The sequence below is a fragment of the Manacus vitellinus genome, unplaced genomic scaffold (genome assembly GCF_001715985.3).
Source record: "Manacus vitellinus isolate BGI_N305 unplaced genomic scaffold, ASM171598v3 scaffold_15_pilon, whole genome shotgun sequence".
NCBI lineage: Eukaryota > Metazoa > Chordata > Aves > Passeriformes > Pipridae > Manacus > Manacus vitellinus.
In genome coordinates, this window is record NW_021939122.1 from 13865259 (window position 1) to 13882299 (window position 17041).

At 40.6% G+C, this 17041-nt stretch overlaps 1 protein-coding gene across 1 annotated transcript in view; it reads right to left on the reverse strand.

The window, feature by feature from the left end:
* Positions 1-709: 709 nt before the first annotated feature.
* The window catches only part of LOC103753888 (VPS10 domain-containing receptor SorCS1), a 191189-nt gene continuing 174857 nt past the window's right edge, over positions 710-17041 (reverse strand). The window contains exons 24-27 of the mRNA XM_029958578.1: positions 8813-8912; positions 4257-4362; positions 2381-2499; positions 710-1067 (exon numbers count right to left, since the gene is read on the reverse strand). Coding sequence (XP_029814438.1) covers positions 1003-1067; positions 2381-2499; positions 4257-4362; positions 8813-8912 — 390 coding nt within the window. The 3' untranslated portion in view covers positions 710-1002. The remainder of the gene's footprint in view (positions 1068-2380; positions 2500-4256; positions 4363-8812; positions 8913-17041) is intronic.

Sequence of the window (17041 nt, forward strand, 5' to 3'; positions counted from 1 at the left end):
GAAACTGTGCAAAGACCTTTCCCTGCTCCCTATTCTATGGACAAGGTGTCTTTCAAAAAAACTGACAGGTTTTTGGGTGACTCCAAAAATGTAGAGATCTCCTGGAACTTCCTCAGACAAATTCAGCCATTAGCACTACATGGAGCTGAGGGTGTTGCTAGGGCTTTGTCTTAGCCAAAATTGAAGGTGTAAGGCTGGTACAAAGTACAGTGTAAGTTCTTGCTGGCAATAACCTCCTGCAACTGCAGCATGGACAGACCTCCCTCCCTGCCTGCAATGCATGCTTGTTCTGTTCAAGGTTAGGAGGCAAAGTTATCTTCCCATGGTGCTATCAGTGGGATGCCTTGGTGTGAGTAGGCTAAGAAAGTTGTGTCAGAAAGAGCTTGGCCTCGCAGGTGGGATCATCCACACTGAGCCTCCTCACAGCTGTAGGGCACAGAAAGCAGCTGCAGCTAGAGGAATGAAGGGCAGAGTCCAAACAAAGACATAAATCAGACTGACCAAGAATATTTTCAGCGCCTTTAAACTCCAGTGTGATTCTTTTGTGTGTCCAAGGAAAGTCTGCTGGGGTGGCTAACCCTCCCGCAGCCCAAAGTGCTAAAAGAGCAGTTAAATCTAAAGCCAAGAACCCTAAACACTCCCTCCCACTTCCCTAGTCCTTCTCCCCCCACATCCCAGCCCACCCCTCTCCCTAAAGAAGAGACCCCCATGCATATTCTTGGCCTATATCATTATGAATTTTCTACAAATTAGAGACAGATCAGAAAAAAGAGAGTGAAAGGGTGAGGGGAAGGGCCGCAGGAGTGAATAGTGGTACCAGTTCCTCTCCCCCCACCCCCCACTAAAATTGAACACCTGTACAATGCAGTTCCACTATGATCTCAGTATAATGTCCACATGCACAGGCTTAAAGCTAAAAACCCTTTGTCATCTGAAGAATTAAAAAGTCCAAATGCAGTGAGCTCTCCTCCTTTTTTAGATACAGATATTGGTGTCCTCAATTCAACCATTTACATAGGTAGGGATTTCTTTTGTGCTCTGGGACTCAGCAGCTGTGGAAATACTTCCTGTGGCAAAGAAAGAACAAAATTAGAGTCAGTAAATAACAAGCATATTTAGCCAAGGAAGATGCTTGAAGGTATCACCTTGCTGGCCTTTGGGATTCAACTTCTCCAGACTGACACATTCTTCCCAGAAATGTTTTCCTGTCATTCAAAACACCGAAGGTGATGTCCTGTTCTTTTGCTAATGAAGATGATTCACCCATGTTGAACAGAAGAGGGAGAGGCCAGAGCAGAGGGGTGGAGGGAAGGAGGGGTTGAGGTCCTCAGAGGAAATGTGTAACTCATTTGCAATGATAAGGTGTTGGAGATTTCATAAATAACCTTAAGCTTTGCATTTGCTCACATCCAGAAAATAGAAATATGGGAGGGGGGGGGCGGTTTATGCTACCAGAGTTTGGAGAGAAAAATTAAATGATGCAAGGACATTAATTCAGATTCCTCCAAGAAAGTATCCCTGAATGTTAGTCAAAGGTATTCTAAAAAACTGGTTTCTGAACAAGCATACAAAAGAGAAACACCCAATTACAGTCCTGCTCTGTTTTCCCAAAAGAAAGAAAACTCATTAAAAAAGAAATTGCTGATTTCCAGAAACAGATGAGGTTGTTGTATAGGAGAGTGAAGAGCCTTTGCACTTTCTATTCTGTTCACACCTAGGTCCAGACGTCTTCATTTTGTCAATGAGCTGGGATTCAGTTTTCTCATTCATCTTACTGACAGGATAGAAAAATGCTTTTAGGAAGTTTGGTGGACTGATTCCTTTTGATACATAATTGAGTCTATGTATCCCACATATTTAACTTTTGTGCTCGTTACTGCAATTACAGGTGCAAAACAAGAGTTGTAAAAAGCCAATTTCTGGTTCAATAGTGTTCAGTAGCACAGCTGAGAAACGCATAAAACTCTGGCTATTGTAGAAAGCCAGAAATTCTACAGCTGGACCAATTGAAAACCTACTCCCAAGTTGGCTTTTGACTTCTCTTTATCTAGAGGCTTCAAGGGTTTAAACTTCCAACACCAGCAAAAGCAGTTTCAAAGGAACCTTGAACAGAGCTAGCAGGTTACTGACACTTGCTGCTTCAGTCTGAATGACCCATGAAAACATATCTCTCCCTGCTCCTGGAACGACATGAACCATCACCATCACAGTTTTTCAGAAAGGGGAAGCTCAAAGCCCATCTGCCTGTAGAAAGAGAGTTCCCGACTTGAAATTGGGTGTTTCTCCCTTAGCATTGATTTTGCCTTGGAGGTTTCTGGGGAAAAAAAAACAAAACCAAACCAAACAAATGTAAAAAAGAATAGTTAAAGTTAGGACCCACCGCTCCGGGTCTTGGCTTGAAACCTCTTGGTGATCCACAAGCTTTTTGGAAGTCCTCTGTCCAGACTACCTTGGTTGCATTTCCTTTCCTTGGGTTCTGGACTGTGGCCTGGGGTTGCTCTGTATGGGGAATACCACATGGGAAGGTTGGTCCCTCACTCTGTCCTGTGTTCTGGTAAGCAGGGATGTCCAGGTCTGCTGATGAATAGCTGCTTAAAAGCTTTTAATAGCTACAAGATCTCCTTAGTGAACAGATGAGGAGAGATCAGCATTGACTGCAGTGGAGCTTCCAGTTTAGACACAGTTTCATCAAGGCTCTTTCTTCTTTTTTCTCCCAGGTTGTTTCACAGGCCACAGTCTTAGCATATCAATTTCCCTCCTTTAATTGCCCTTTTCCTTGCTCCTCTCTATAGTAGATATGACTCCAAACCTACTTTAGCAAACACTCCCATACATTTTAGGGAATCCTCAGGTGAGACCTAAGGTTTATTTAAGCTGATGAAATTGTGGAAATAAGGGATCTCAGTTACAACTATGCTTCACTTCTGTCTAAGTCACAGAATCACAGAATGGTTGGGGTTGGAATAGACCTCTGGAAAACATCTGGTCTAACCCCTGTGCTAAAACAAGCTCACCCAAAGCAGGTTGCACAGGATCGTGGTCAGGAGAGTTTTTAATATCTCCAGAGAAGGAGACTCCACAACATCTCTGGGCAGCCTTTTCCCTTTAATTCCTCTAAAATAGCTCCATGTCCTTATTCGCAGGGGTCCTGCACTGTACCTCTGGGTTGGGCCTGCAGAACTATCACATCATGATAGTGAAGCTGAGCAATGCCCAAGCAACACTGGCTTTAGCAGAACATGTCTGAAACCTCCCTCTCCATCCCAACACTTCTACTGTAGTCAGGATAACAGAAAACATATGAGCAAATGCGTGACTGATCCTAGAATGCCCTCTCCAAGTCTGTTCACTTTAGGTCCTGCTTTTGGAAATACTCAACCACAGAGGTCTTGGGAGAAATTAGCCTGAGGGCAAACCCAGGTGTCCAGTGCTGAGATCCCAGGTTTTGCTCAATTTATCTGTGAATCAGCCAGACTAGCATCGCTGCTGGCAACAAGGTCTGGCAGCAGTCAAAACATCAATAGATATTTAGCTTTTAGATATGACTTACCAAATCACCTGCTCACCTCCGTGTTCCAGGTGAGGGTGGCTGAAGTCCTTCTGGATGTGGGGCTTAGCCCCGCAACTATATCAGCCCCAGCAAAATAAATTACATTGCCAGCAGGATTTTTTGAGAAGGGGAGGGGATCTACGTAGAGCAACTAGGAGAGAGAAAAAGTCTAAAGTTGTTCCCCTCCCTTTCATCACATGGCAGTGAGGGAGGGGGAAGAGTTAGCAAGGTTTCCTGTAGCAAAACTAATGTTGCAGCAGAAGAGGATGGGAGGAGGATTGTGCAGGAATACGGGAAGGGGGGAGGCTGAGAAAAAGGTTAGCCAATTATAAGTCAGAGTCTGACCAGCTGCAGGATGCTGCAAGTTATTTACCTATGGGGTGGACTTCCAACTTCTCATCTACTAGTTGCTCATGGCTCATCAGCTCACTTTGAGGGACATTAGGTATGCTTTCCCTCTGACTGACTGGACTGACCATCTCTTGATCTTTTTCATTCTGCATCTGTGCATATATATTAAGGCCAGGAATCTTCCTAAAACATTAACAGAAACCATCATTGTGTGGTATCTGGCAGATGATGTAGCATCAGCTTTTACAAACCAAGAAACAACTCACTCCAAAAAAGAAACCCAGCAAAACAAAGCCCAAACACCTCAGTGAAAGGCAGCGATGGTGAGAAGGAAATGGTTCAAGGATGGCCATACCTTTTGAACTTGTAGATTACAAACACAGCTAGTCCCACAAAAACGACAGAGAGGAGCATCAGCATAGCTGAACCACTGTGACTGGGAGTGAGGTCCACTAGGGGAGCTGCAAGAGAAGAGAAGGTTAGAGCCACCCCAGCCTGAAGTGAAAGCTGCTCCCTCCAGAAATACAGTTCATCCTCCCCTCTTATTGCACTTGTAGCAGATCTCATCTGTTCACATGTTTCCAGACCTTCTCTCCCTTCCTAATCCACCTGGGAAGAAACACAGGTTAAAATCACTTGTAGTGCTAAACATACCCCTTGATATGAAGTCCCACAGCTTTCTCCTTAGAGGCCTTCTCTGTCCTATGAGAGGATGCCCAAAACATACTCTCTTATACTGCAATTATCTAAGGTAGTTGTAAATAAGGTCACTTGGGTACCAAATCTGGCATTTTCTGGCTGATCCTCGAGCTACCCATGAGCTAACTTGTCAAGCTGGCTCTCTATTTTGTGTAGAGCTAGTCTGGGTAGCTCCCAATGCAGAGTGAATAAGGAGTGACTGGCTCCTCAGTTTTACTAAAGAACAGTGTCCACTTAATGTATTGTTTTCTGCTCAATTCTGCTACTTCCCTACCAGAAAGGCAGTAGCCTTCACAGACACTGCCTCAGTGTCCATGGCAAGCTCTTGTCACGTCTCTGACATTTTCGTTTTCTTCCTTTATCCCTCTCCTACTCATCTGAACACATTTTACTCTCTTTTCCCTGGTGCCCTGACCTCTCTCACACAAGTCTTCCATGCAAGACAGTGCACAGATTCAAGAGAAAAAAGAAAAAAAAAAAAAACAAACAAAAAACCCCAAACACCAAAACCAATCCTAATCAGACAAAGAGTCTCTCTGTACTTCTCAGAGTTTTGCTCACCATTGGGTCATAGCCTTTTGAAAAGTAAGGCCATCCAAACTATGCAGAAGTGTGGATTTCCCAGAAATACAAAGTGAATTGTATTAAACAGTTTCCAACACTCAGACATACACACACACACAGACAGAAAGGTGCCAAGTATCCAAGAAGTTTCACACCTAGGTGCAAGTGTCAGTTGTTCATACAGACACTAATACAGTATCCTGCAGACATGCAGCTGTAGCTGTGCCATTACAAAGAGCTAACACACAGAAGGTACTGTCCTCACTGACTGTTCTGCATTGCACACAGAACATGGCATAGGTAGTGCCTTCCTCTGTAAGGCAGTGAAAGTTGACTTGAACCACTGGCAAACACAACTTTACCTCTTTCACCTCTTCACGTGCACTGAACAAACCCATCCTAAACCAGAGGAAAAATGCATACAAGGAAACACACACATACAAGCAAGTACTTACTAATGCACGCACATCACGTGAACATTTTTTCAGTTTCGCACCCAGACTGATAAAGCCAAAATTTACAAAGAGAAGTGAAAAACCTTCTCCTTTCCACACCTAGCAGGCTATCCTCAGAAAGGGAAGGCACTGGGATGAAATTCATGACTAGGCTTCGCGAACGAAGATTTAGGAAGGCACTATCCACGTTTGTTACTATTATTACACATCTCCAGTCTGTCCCCTCTCCATCTGTAATTTTGTGGGTCTCTTCAGTTCTGTGGGATAACAAAGTGGCTTTCCAACCAATTCAGATTCAGCATCACTCAAGGTTCTTGCTATAATGCTGCACTGAGAGCCCAGTAATAAACAGCTATTTAACTGTTTTGTGAGGAATACTGGCATATTTTACTCTGCCTTGGAGTTAAGGTTGTTGTCTGTTGGGCTGGAGACGTTTTGTTTTTTTTTAGCTCATAGAAGAAGGAATGAACATGATGAATGAATTGCAATCTGTTGTCTATAATTGCCATAAATGGATCCTTCTTCCAGTGTGGGCTGAACAAAGAAGACAGAGGTATGAAATGTGCTGAGGTCAATGCCTGTCATTCTTCTGTGCTCCAGGGAACGTACATGCCCACATACAACACACACTCACAAAGACCCATTTCTACACGTTCTGGTGTTGAATATCCACATCAAGCTAGTTTAGATACCTGAACTTTTGTTCCCTGCAGCTTCTCTGCTGCAGAAATTGCTGTTGTGCATAGCCATACACAGGGAGGAACACACATGTGCACTGAGGCATGGTAACATTAATGCAGAAATACATATACATACATGAATACTTTGAAAAACACATGCTCAGCTTTGTTTTCAGCCAACTACAGCCCATAGCTGTCAGAGTCCAGCACAAAGTCATAGTAAAAAGGCTGGGAAAGAAGGGATACCACAGACCAGAGCAGAACCTCTGCACCCTGTGCATCCCCTGGATTGTGTTTTATAGGGACTGCTTCTGGGGTTGTCTTGTGTTCCAGGTTTCCCTGCTTTATTTTATTTAATTTTTTTTAAAAAGCTTGGATTTTTAAAGGACAATTCTTCTTATTCCCTGACAACAAAAACAATAGCTTTCAGCAGAGAAGTAAATCTCACATGGCTTTTTATCCAATTTTAAAGTATTCCCAAGTTTTGATGTCATGAAATTGGGCCTTTTACTTAGACAGAGAACAGAGTCATGACCTCTGCAGCTTGTTAAGGAGTCATATTCCCTCAAAGACCTCACAGTGGCTGCTGTCTGGGTTTTTTAATACCTAGTTTGCCCATCTAAGCTCATTTTGCATTCTTACTGAATCTTATTTCTGCAAGAGACAAAATCCTGTAGTGTTCTTATAGGACTCTGTGAGGTCAGTCACAGCAATCACCAGTGGCTTAGAAGGGAAGCATAACAAAGCATACCTTGCAGAACAAATGTGTGTTTGAATATATTATGATCAAAAAGTACTCATTCCTGGTGTGTGTGTAAATACAAATAAAAATGTGCATTTTTGGTGAGCACAAAGATTGTGTCTGAGCCAAACACCCTCTGCTTCAGCCTGAGCTAGCAAGAAACAGAACAGCACATACCTGGAGGCCATACTGGCTTTTAGCATGGCAGTAAGTCACAGTGATAGACCCTGCCTTTTAGTTCATTCAGAGTGGCAGACAAGGTTTAGTAGCCTAGAAAAGCACTGCAGTACCTCCACTAATTACATGGCTTCAGAACTGGAGCTACCCAGATTTTAGTCAGCTCTGAACATGGAGCAGCTGGGGACCCTGTGTACTCCCTCATGCAGAGATGTCCAGAACTGCTCTCTAAGAAGCTCCAGGAGGCTCCTACAAACAGCAGAAAACTTGGATCCAAATTCACTTCCTATAAAGGCAGAGCTGGATAAGTGATTTTAAGTGTCCTCTGTTTCCTGTAGATGAAATCAGGAACGTCCCTTCAGTAGCAAGGGGTAAAGATGAGCCTTTCCAGGAATATCTAATATGATTCTTTTTAGCTATAATTTTTTGAAAAAGACCTATAGGACATTCAAGGCCAGAGTAGTCATACATAAATGTTCATTCAGGATTTGACCTTGAGTTTAATAAATATTGATCAAAATAGAAAACAGCCATGTGCATTGGCAGAGTAAATGTCCAGAGACAAATTGAAAAAATTATGAGCAATTGCAGGTAACTCCATTTTTGAAGCTCACATTAAGATGCTTTCAGATACATTTCTTTTAAGAGACAGACACTGAGCATCTTCTGAAAGTATGTATTGTATGTATCTCTGGTCATAGCTGAAAATTCAGGCCAAGGATTACTTCTCTGGTAACAGTCTCTTTTTCCTTACTTTATAGACAAGGCTGCATGTGGACTGACACCAGGTTGGGCAGACACATAAAGATTTTTGGAGAGAAGTTCGTTAGTACAAATGAACTAAAACTTTTAGTTTGCAGGTTAGCAAAAGAAGGTGACACCAACTGATCACAATTATCAGCAGCTCCTGGGGAAAATGAATTCCTAACAATCCCAAGCACGGATCAATTTGTCTCATCTCTTGTAATAGTTCAATAGGGCCTGTGCTGTGAAACGAGGTTTTAACATGCAGAATAGACAAAGACAATAATTAAAGGTTAGGACTTTGGAGATGACTTATTTTGAGAGAGGATTAGTTAAAGTCCAAATGGCCTAATCTTTTTTTTGTGCATATATATATTGATTCTAGTCTTTCAGACTGATGAACAACATCTGAACTGTGTTTAGTAGCTTTGAATGTTTGTTGACTCCAGAATATCTGTACGTACCCAAGGCTAGCTGGTAACCTTTGCCCTGTGTGACTCAGGCTGAAAATGTCATGGTGCTGCTTACCTGTTGAATATTTCAGAGATAGCCACAAAGTAAACATTTCTACTGCTTCTTATACCACATTTCTGCCAAAGCCAGTAAATTCTTTCACATAAGAAAACAAAAGGGTTAGCTTTAAATGCAAAAGTCACTATATCTTTTTGGTGTGATATAAAAAGGTGAGGTAAAATAGGCATTTTAATGTTTGCTGACACACTGTGCTGTTACTGTGATATAAAAATAAGAAATGCTTAAAATTCAGCTAATAGAACACTCCTACCATCAATCTATTGCTTGCTGTGCTACAGAGTGACAGAAAATGTATACACAGAAAAGGGATACTAACCCGCTGTTAAATGGGCAGCATGGACAAGGATTTGAACTCCTGGCTTCAACTCAAAATGGACCAGATTTTGGTTCAGTTTCTGGATCAGTGATTCAGAAATCTGGGGGAAAGAAAAGAGAAAAAAAGAAATGCATTTGTTTCCTGACCACTGATTTAGATCGCCAATAGGTGGGTAGGAAACGGAGCTGCGTGCAAATTAAAGATTTTGCAGAGGTGCCAGATTTTCTGAGCTCAATTTCCTATCACCTTACGGAGAAGGAATTTGTGAAAGCTGACACCTCTGCCAGTACTATGTACAGAGTGGTTTGTGTACAGTTAGCAATGACTGGTAGCAACAAGTAGCCCTGTCACATCTCTGTAGGAGTGGCCCAGCAGCAAACGAGCCCCAAAGGAACATTACACCCACATGTGTAAGTGTCTGCAGGACCAGCCAGCAGCAGCACATCAGTGAACTCATGTATTATTCAAGCAAAAATAAACATTTCAATTGTTAATGCTCATTTGCTCATAATAAATAACTTCTTGCTCATTGACTGGCCAGTTCCATGATCTTAGAGTATGTACATAACACATGATATAACTGAACAAAAATTAATCTGTTAGGTCCTTACCACAGCTTGCAGTTAATTTTCAAGTTCTAAAAGCAAATTTCATTCCATCCAGCTCTAAGTTTCAAGCCAGCTGCTCCCTAATCAGTAAATATGTACCAGATCCAGCTTGAATCTAAAAGTGTTTACTGACTACAGAATGTGGTTGAAACAAAATGCACGGTCCATCTCTTCTTATGGGTTACACACAGAGAGAACTCTCTTTCATGGGAGAGACATTTCCCAGAGCCTTCAGATCACCAGATTATGTTGCCATAACTTTGATGACATCAATAGAACTCTAGCAGAAATGAAGAAGGTTACTCCCCCTTAAAGTACACAACAGAAAAGATGAGCATTTGCTGAGGTAAGACCCTATAAATCTGTATTTGTACAGTGAAGAAGCCAAACTTTGGCCCCATCTGTTGGTAAACATTCATTTTTTTAAGTCATTTTTTCACAATATGCCCAGACTCACTTTCTCCACATCATACTTAATTACATCCAGGAAGTTCCAGGCATATTGCCATTAAAAGCAAAACATCTAGGTAGATTAAACAAAGAATGTAAGCCTATAGACACGGTGTTGAATGTTTGTTGTGTGTCTTTTGCCTGATGTCTCATGTATTTCACATTTTCCTACAGCAGTGATCAATTTTCCAATTGAACATAGTCGTTGTTCTGCATGTTGGTTTAATAGGGAGAGGTGGTTGGAAAAATGTAAACACATACTCCCCTATAACCCTTAATATGCATTTACTGAGAATGTGTTTTTATAGCCAGACCAAGAACAAGAAGAACCGTATTCTAGTGCTCACCACTTAATTTAATTTGTTTCAAATAAATCCTTATTCTTTCTTGGAGATTAATGAAAAATTGTCAGAAAAAAAAAAATCCAATAATTTTTACACCATCTTTTTCATGTTCTTCATTTTTGTCTGGGTGAGTTATTTCAGTAAACGCTACCCTGATATGATTAGATGTTCCTTGGCTATCATTCATTACAGTACGAGATTTATCTGCTTCTTTTATTTTTTTAACATTCTTAATGGTTCTTTCAATACTCTTGGCTCATACACTTAATTTCTGGCTGCTGATCACTTGAATGGGTGCCTTTGGTTCAATATCAATTTGGCAATAACTCTTACAGGCATTTTATTTATATTTTTAAATATATTTCTTTAAAGTTACAATCTATTTCATGAGTGCCAGAATGAGCAGTAAATATATTTTTTCCAATAGCAAGAAAAAATACCACCTGCATTCAAAGAGCCATCTGTTGAGCTCAGAGTAGCAGGGAGAGTGACACAAAGATGTGCAGTTCATGGAGAAAGCCTGGGAAGTAAATTATATCTCTCTTTAAGGATTTGACCATATTAATAACCAAGATTGACATAAAAAGTTTTTCATCTCTAAAACCAGAGCAACAGTTGTAGATTAATAAGCTGTAAGCCAGGTATATTAATGGCTCAAGAAAATAACAGGAAAAATATAATTCTGGCTATATCCATTCCCAAATACAACTTAACAGTTCTCCTCCATAACCCTGCAGAAATTATTTTCCTTTGTGCTCTGACATCCTGCTGCTGCTGGGGCAGCTGAGCCTCTGGAAAAAAAAAAAAAAGAAAAAGAAAATGGAAGACAGTAAACTGAAGAAAAGAACCAACCACTTTGTGTCGTTCCTCTTCAACACATTGTGACAGCTGCACAAAATGGCAGGAAAACAGCAGAGGTAAAAAACATACATGATGCCTTCTATACAAACAGAGGTTTAATGTGATGTATAACTAAATCTGCAGCTAGCAAAGTAGTACTGGAGAATGGTTTTGTCAAGGATTTGGGCACGAAATGGAAGAACAGAAGGATCTGGAGAAAGCCAGCATGAGCAGGTACAAGAGACTTTGTTGGGCACTAGTGACTTGAAGAAACAGTGAGATTTGCCCTGGCCTGCCCATGGTGCAGAGTGAAGAGGGTAAAACAGCAGGAAAATGACAGCTGAGAGGTGCTGTGGGCTACCTCTCAGCAGGTAAATTGTGTGTGTGAGAGAAAACTCAACAAGTATTCCTCTCTGCAAGGGAATAATAGGAAGGGGAAAGGCAGTAAGAGTGAAGTAGTAAGAAAAAGGAAGAAAGAAAGAAAGAAACAGTCACAACTGAATTTTATTATTGCTGTATTGAATTGTTACTTGATTGAGGACTTGGTTGTATGACATCCTGTACAAATGCATCTCAGACTAAAATTATTTTTGCCTGAAACCATCAGTGTCCCAGCAGAGGATTGAAATAGCCATAACTGTTCCAGGACTACACACAAAGTGTCAAAACTGGCAGCAACTGTTCATGCTGCTCAGAGTATAAGGCATATTTCCTTGGCTCAATTAATTACATGCACTCCCAGTGGCTTTTTGTGTACAGCCTTTTTTTTTTTTTTTTGCCTCGGTCTTTATGGAATCTGAACAAGTGAAAAAAATGAATAACAGACTAAGACCTTCAAAAGTGCCAGTAAGAATTAGACATCTGCCTTCCTCAGGCAGCTCTGGAGATGCCTAACACACACTTCTGAGGGAAGAACAGATGCATTCAGACATGTTTTTAAAATGTTTACTTGCTTGGTACAATGTTTTCGTTTTCCCTTATGTGGAAAATAAGATTCTCTTCAAAACAGAGATTCAGACAGTGAAAATGCATTTCTGTACTTCTAAAAATTATCTGAAATAGAAATCATACACAATGGCTTACAAAAGTCAGTATTTGAGGTCAGTGAGCAGCTTACACACACCTAAAGGGCCAAATTCACAGCAGGTCCAAAGTTGGACCTGACAATGTTTGTGGCCCTCACATGGTCCCAAGAGGACCTGTGCACCACAGGGTCAGCCAGGACGTTTGCTTTGAGCTTGGAGAAGAGGTTCTTCTGCCTTTCTTACTCTGTCAAGTCTATTTCTACCTCATTTATCAGACTTTAATCTAGAAGTGGTTCTGACTCATATAATTTGTTTACAATACTAATAGAGTATCTTTGAAGTAAATTTCCATACAAAAGCTGATCTCAGTTGCTGAGGTAATATAAAGGTTTCAATGGGGAACATTTTGACTTTTGTGCCTCCCTTTATTTTTGCACTTGAAGCAGTACCATGGATGCATTTTGGTTTAAAAAGCAGAAAAGGAAACATCAAAGTACCTTGGCCTGTTTAAAAAATAGCAATGCAATTCCAATTGAACAGTCAGACCTTCAGCTGGGGAACAGGTTGGCCTCAGGCCTCTCTCTGTTTCTCTCTCCCTCCTGGAGATGCAACTAACTGAGCTGAAGACAAAACTTCTTAGAATAGCAACCTCCTAATTTATAGTCTTCAAGAGTCTCTCTTGTGAAAATAATTAGCTTTCAGAATTAGTTTTGGTCCTTAACTGAGCCTCATTGACTTTATCTGCTTCATTTGCAGAATTAAGCATGATGTGCAAAAATAATTCAGTAATAGAAACCATTCTTCATGTATCATTTTTCATCAAAGGACACATAATGAATAATAATAACAGACAATTTGTGAAAGGAAAAAAAAAGAGATTCCAATTTAAAAATGGAACAAAACAAAAATTAATTTGGCTTCTCTTAGCATTTTGTCAGAATTAGGACTGTAAAGGAACCATGTGCACCAAGAAGCAGAATTATCACTGAGAAGGGCATTTTCTCATACCCTTATTGACTTTTCAAACCTCTGGTGTAAATTAGTTTAGACTAATTGAATGTGATTCAGCTGTGCCAGTATGCACTAGCTAAGAATCTAGATAATTTTATAGATACCGTGTAAAGATCTCAACTAATGAGTGCTACACTTCTATTCAATTCATTGAAAAAATCAATAAACAACTAAGGAAAGAATTATGAGCATTGATTTGATAGGAAGCAACTTGAACCAGCATTACAAAAGTGAACCAGGAGTCAGGGCCAGAGTGGATCACTTTAAACTGTGCCACTCGCCCTGCATAACCTTGGTTACATCACATGAGGCCTCTAAAGCTTGCTTCTCTTAACACTGAAAAGAGCATAATCACTGAATTACTGGGTCCAGCAGGAATTTCTTCATATCTTTTAATGAAAGATGCTAAATTCAAGTTGCTGTAAGTATCCAGAGATACCATGAGAGCACAAGGCAGAGGACATTCCTGTGATTACTCTTGGACAAGAATAGACCAGCAGATACGAACCCAGACATAAAAACCAGGATCCACTTTTGATGAACAAAAGTGACCAGAAAGAGACTTGAGAATCAAGGGCTGCTCTGTACACTGAGCAAAAGATGACAAAGTGAGAGGGCTGATAGTTACATGGCAGGAATTAACTCAAGGATATTAAGACAAGAAATATAAACAGCCTCTTCTACAGCACACAAGCAGCTGATCAAGAAAAGCTGGCTATGGAAAAAAGCCCCCAGTACAAGGTCTTTGGGTTCATATTATCCTACTCTCTCCCCACCTGCCTTTAGTTTTTAATACTGGCCCAACCTCCCCTAAGTACCCAGTGGAAGACTTGATCTGCATTCTAAGGTACAGATGTTAAAAAATTTCTCCTAGTAAACACTAGATGATTTACCCTGTATATCAAGCTTTTCCTGGAATTTAATTTTCAGGACTGATTGGTGCAATTTTCTGTAAGATTTGAAAGTGTTCACTGGCATGATCTCGTTGCTAAAAATATTTTGGTGATGGGCATATCTGAAATACATCAGAGAAAAGTACTGAAAGACTGAAGCTTAGGAGGGTGGGTGAAAGAAAAACCCAAATGATAAAAATAAAGATAGAAGCTCCATCAGCTAAAAAGAAGCAGATGTATAAGTAAATCTGCTCTAAGGAAAGAATCCTAAGAGGTATATGCACACAGGTTTCCTGAATACCACTCTCCATAGTTTTAAATTCACCAGAGGTATCTCATCTCTGCAGTTCATCACTGTCCATTTGATATTCAGTCATCCATGTCATTTCCCATCTCTTTGGCTGGATACAGATACTGGCCACAGCTGCAACATGTTGAGCACAGTTGGGTACTAACCAGCTGATGTTGCTATTTGCCGAAGTCTCCATCACACTTGCTACACTGCTGATAGCTCTTCTCAGAGAAAAGATAATTGGCCTCAGATTCCATTAACTAGTTGCTCCTACTCCTATTTTGCATTCTGCTTTTACAGTTAATTTGAATAGGCCAGGTAAAATCATGCAAATGGAGAACTAAAGGGAAATTCAGGATAACACTGAAACTTGCACTTGATATGAAAACATCACTTCAGAATTCTCATGTATCTTCCACTTATATCTCATTTGACTAACAGAAGATGCATTTGCTGTGTTTGACAAAAAGCCTCCACTAGCAAGCAACGTGGAGAGAAGATAATTTGTGAAATGCATAAACAAAAAGATAACCCTTCAGAATCCTCATATTGAGTAAAACTGTACACTGAAATAAACTGAGTAATTGTAACTACCCCCTACTGGACTGTAAGGAGAATATTTTCCTACCGAGCATTCATTTTGAATTGGATTAGTGCTAAAAATTACTCAAAAATTTCTTGAAGTGTTACTAATTAAAGATTTGCCCTTCAATGAAAGTGAAGAATTTGGTGCTTTTGAAGTGGTAGATCTGAATTCTGTAATACTTACATTCACCAAGCCTATCCATGAAGGTGGTGTAACAGCTCTATGCCAGCCCATGTATATGACAGTAATTGGTACTGTGTATGCACAAAAAATAGTTTTGAGAGTGGTACACCAAGGCAAGGAGAAAATGATATCTACCATTTACCCACAGTATCAACAAGTGCATGAGACACAAATGCATCACCCTAATGGAAAACTCCATGGAAATGTATATTCATCAAGTGTGATGCACTTCCACAGTCCCACTACAACTGTACCAAAAAATTTATGGGTTACTCTGTTTAGATTCATAAAATACGTCACAGAGGAGTATTATTGACTCTGACAAATGTGAAATTAAGACCTGGAGATTTTCAAAGGATAGTGGACATCTAACTGCCCTTGAAGTCAATGGGAATTATGTACCTAGAGACCACAGAGTGGCTGGACAGACACCTAAAATTATGCTTCCAAAGCCAAATGAATATAAACCAAAAAAAAACAAAACAGATGAGCTTAATCAGTCCTAAGGGGAAACAGCAAAAAAGTAAGCCCTTCATGGTCATTAGTATGTATCAGATTTACTGGTAAATGTGAAAGTCCATGAAACCACACATACCCTTCACAATTACCCTTGGCAGAACAGTGGTCTAGCTCAGGTGATGAAATACAGCTCAGTTGAGCAAGTTTCCCAAAATCCTCACAGGTTCACAGGTTCCCTGTGACAGACATGGCTTGCAGCAACTTCAGGAGTTTCACTCCATCACCTGTCCTTACCCTTGGTTGTTTTAGCTAAAAAAAGTTAGCATGCACCACTCACATGATTTACATGGCTTCTCCCTTTCAAGCCCAGATGAGTAGAGCATCAGGACCACAGAGTGTCCCTGGCCTCTGTTCTCATACCTGGTATGTGAATACAGTGGATTCAGGGCTGTATCACCATGTCTATGTTGTATGACAGCAGCAACACATGCTGACTTTAGGATGCTCTGACAAAAAGGGAAGAGAAAGAGGGGGCTATAGCACACTTCATTCTGCTGGTAAATCTGTGCCTACAGTGTCCATGGTGGGTTTTGCGCCCTTCTGTTGTATTTCAGTCACTTTCATCAACTTTTGATATCGAGAATGAGTTAGGTTTTCCCTCCCTTGGGTACTGAAACAAAGCCTTTACAGAATAGAAACATTTAATTCTGTAACTCTTTTCCAGCTGGTCTATTCTGACTGCAAGCCTTCCAGGGAAAGAAACTATTTGTCACTGTGTCTCTGGATAGGTTCACTATGTCTCAGGTTTGGAGACCTGCTGCCATATGTGATACAACACCCTGAAAAAAAAGGAACTTAAATGATTAAGTGTTTCCTTAAGGACCCTTATTCCACTGCACTGTTTGTGCAACCTATTTCCATTTTGTCCCTGCATACTTTAGTTTCTCTTCTAAATTATAAAAAATAATTCAGGACTGTAACTCCTTTGGGTGTGCACCTGCAAACACACAAACTTGTATACGTGCCTTTGAATAGCTTGTTCCTTGCCCATGAACACAGATTTCTATTCCTTCCAGAAAATAATGCTATGCATTATAAGTACCTCAGAAGCAACTTAAGCTGTAGTCATCAAAAATATCTGCTCCCAGTACTCATCACAGTGACTTCAGGCACAGGCAGAGGCTGTTGAATGAGCTTTGAAACACTTTGGGAAATGGATAATGAAGGATCACAGGCAAAATGGATGACAAAACAGAAACAGTATCAGAATATGCTTCAGAGTGGAGGGCCGAGACAACTTTTGTGGCCCTCAGGCAGCTGTCTCACTGAGAACGATGACATCTTTTTCTAGAGTAACTAGGAAGGGAATGTAGTACCCACAGACCAGGAAGAAAAACATTCTGACTATCCTGAAAGGATCAGGGAAGATATTTCTTCATAAGAAACACCTTTGCATTTGGAAATAGCAAATAGGTTCTCTCTCCTCCAAAGGCTACCATTTGGACCCTGCAGTATGCCAGAGAAGTTGATGGAGTTGC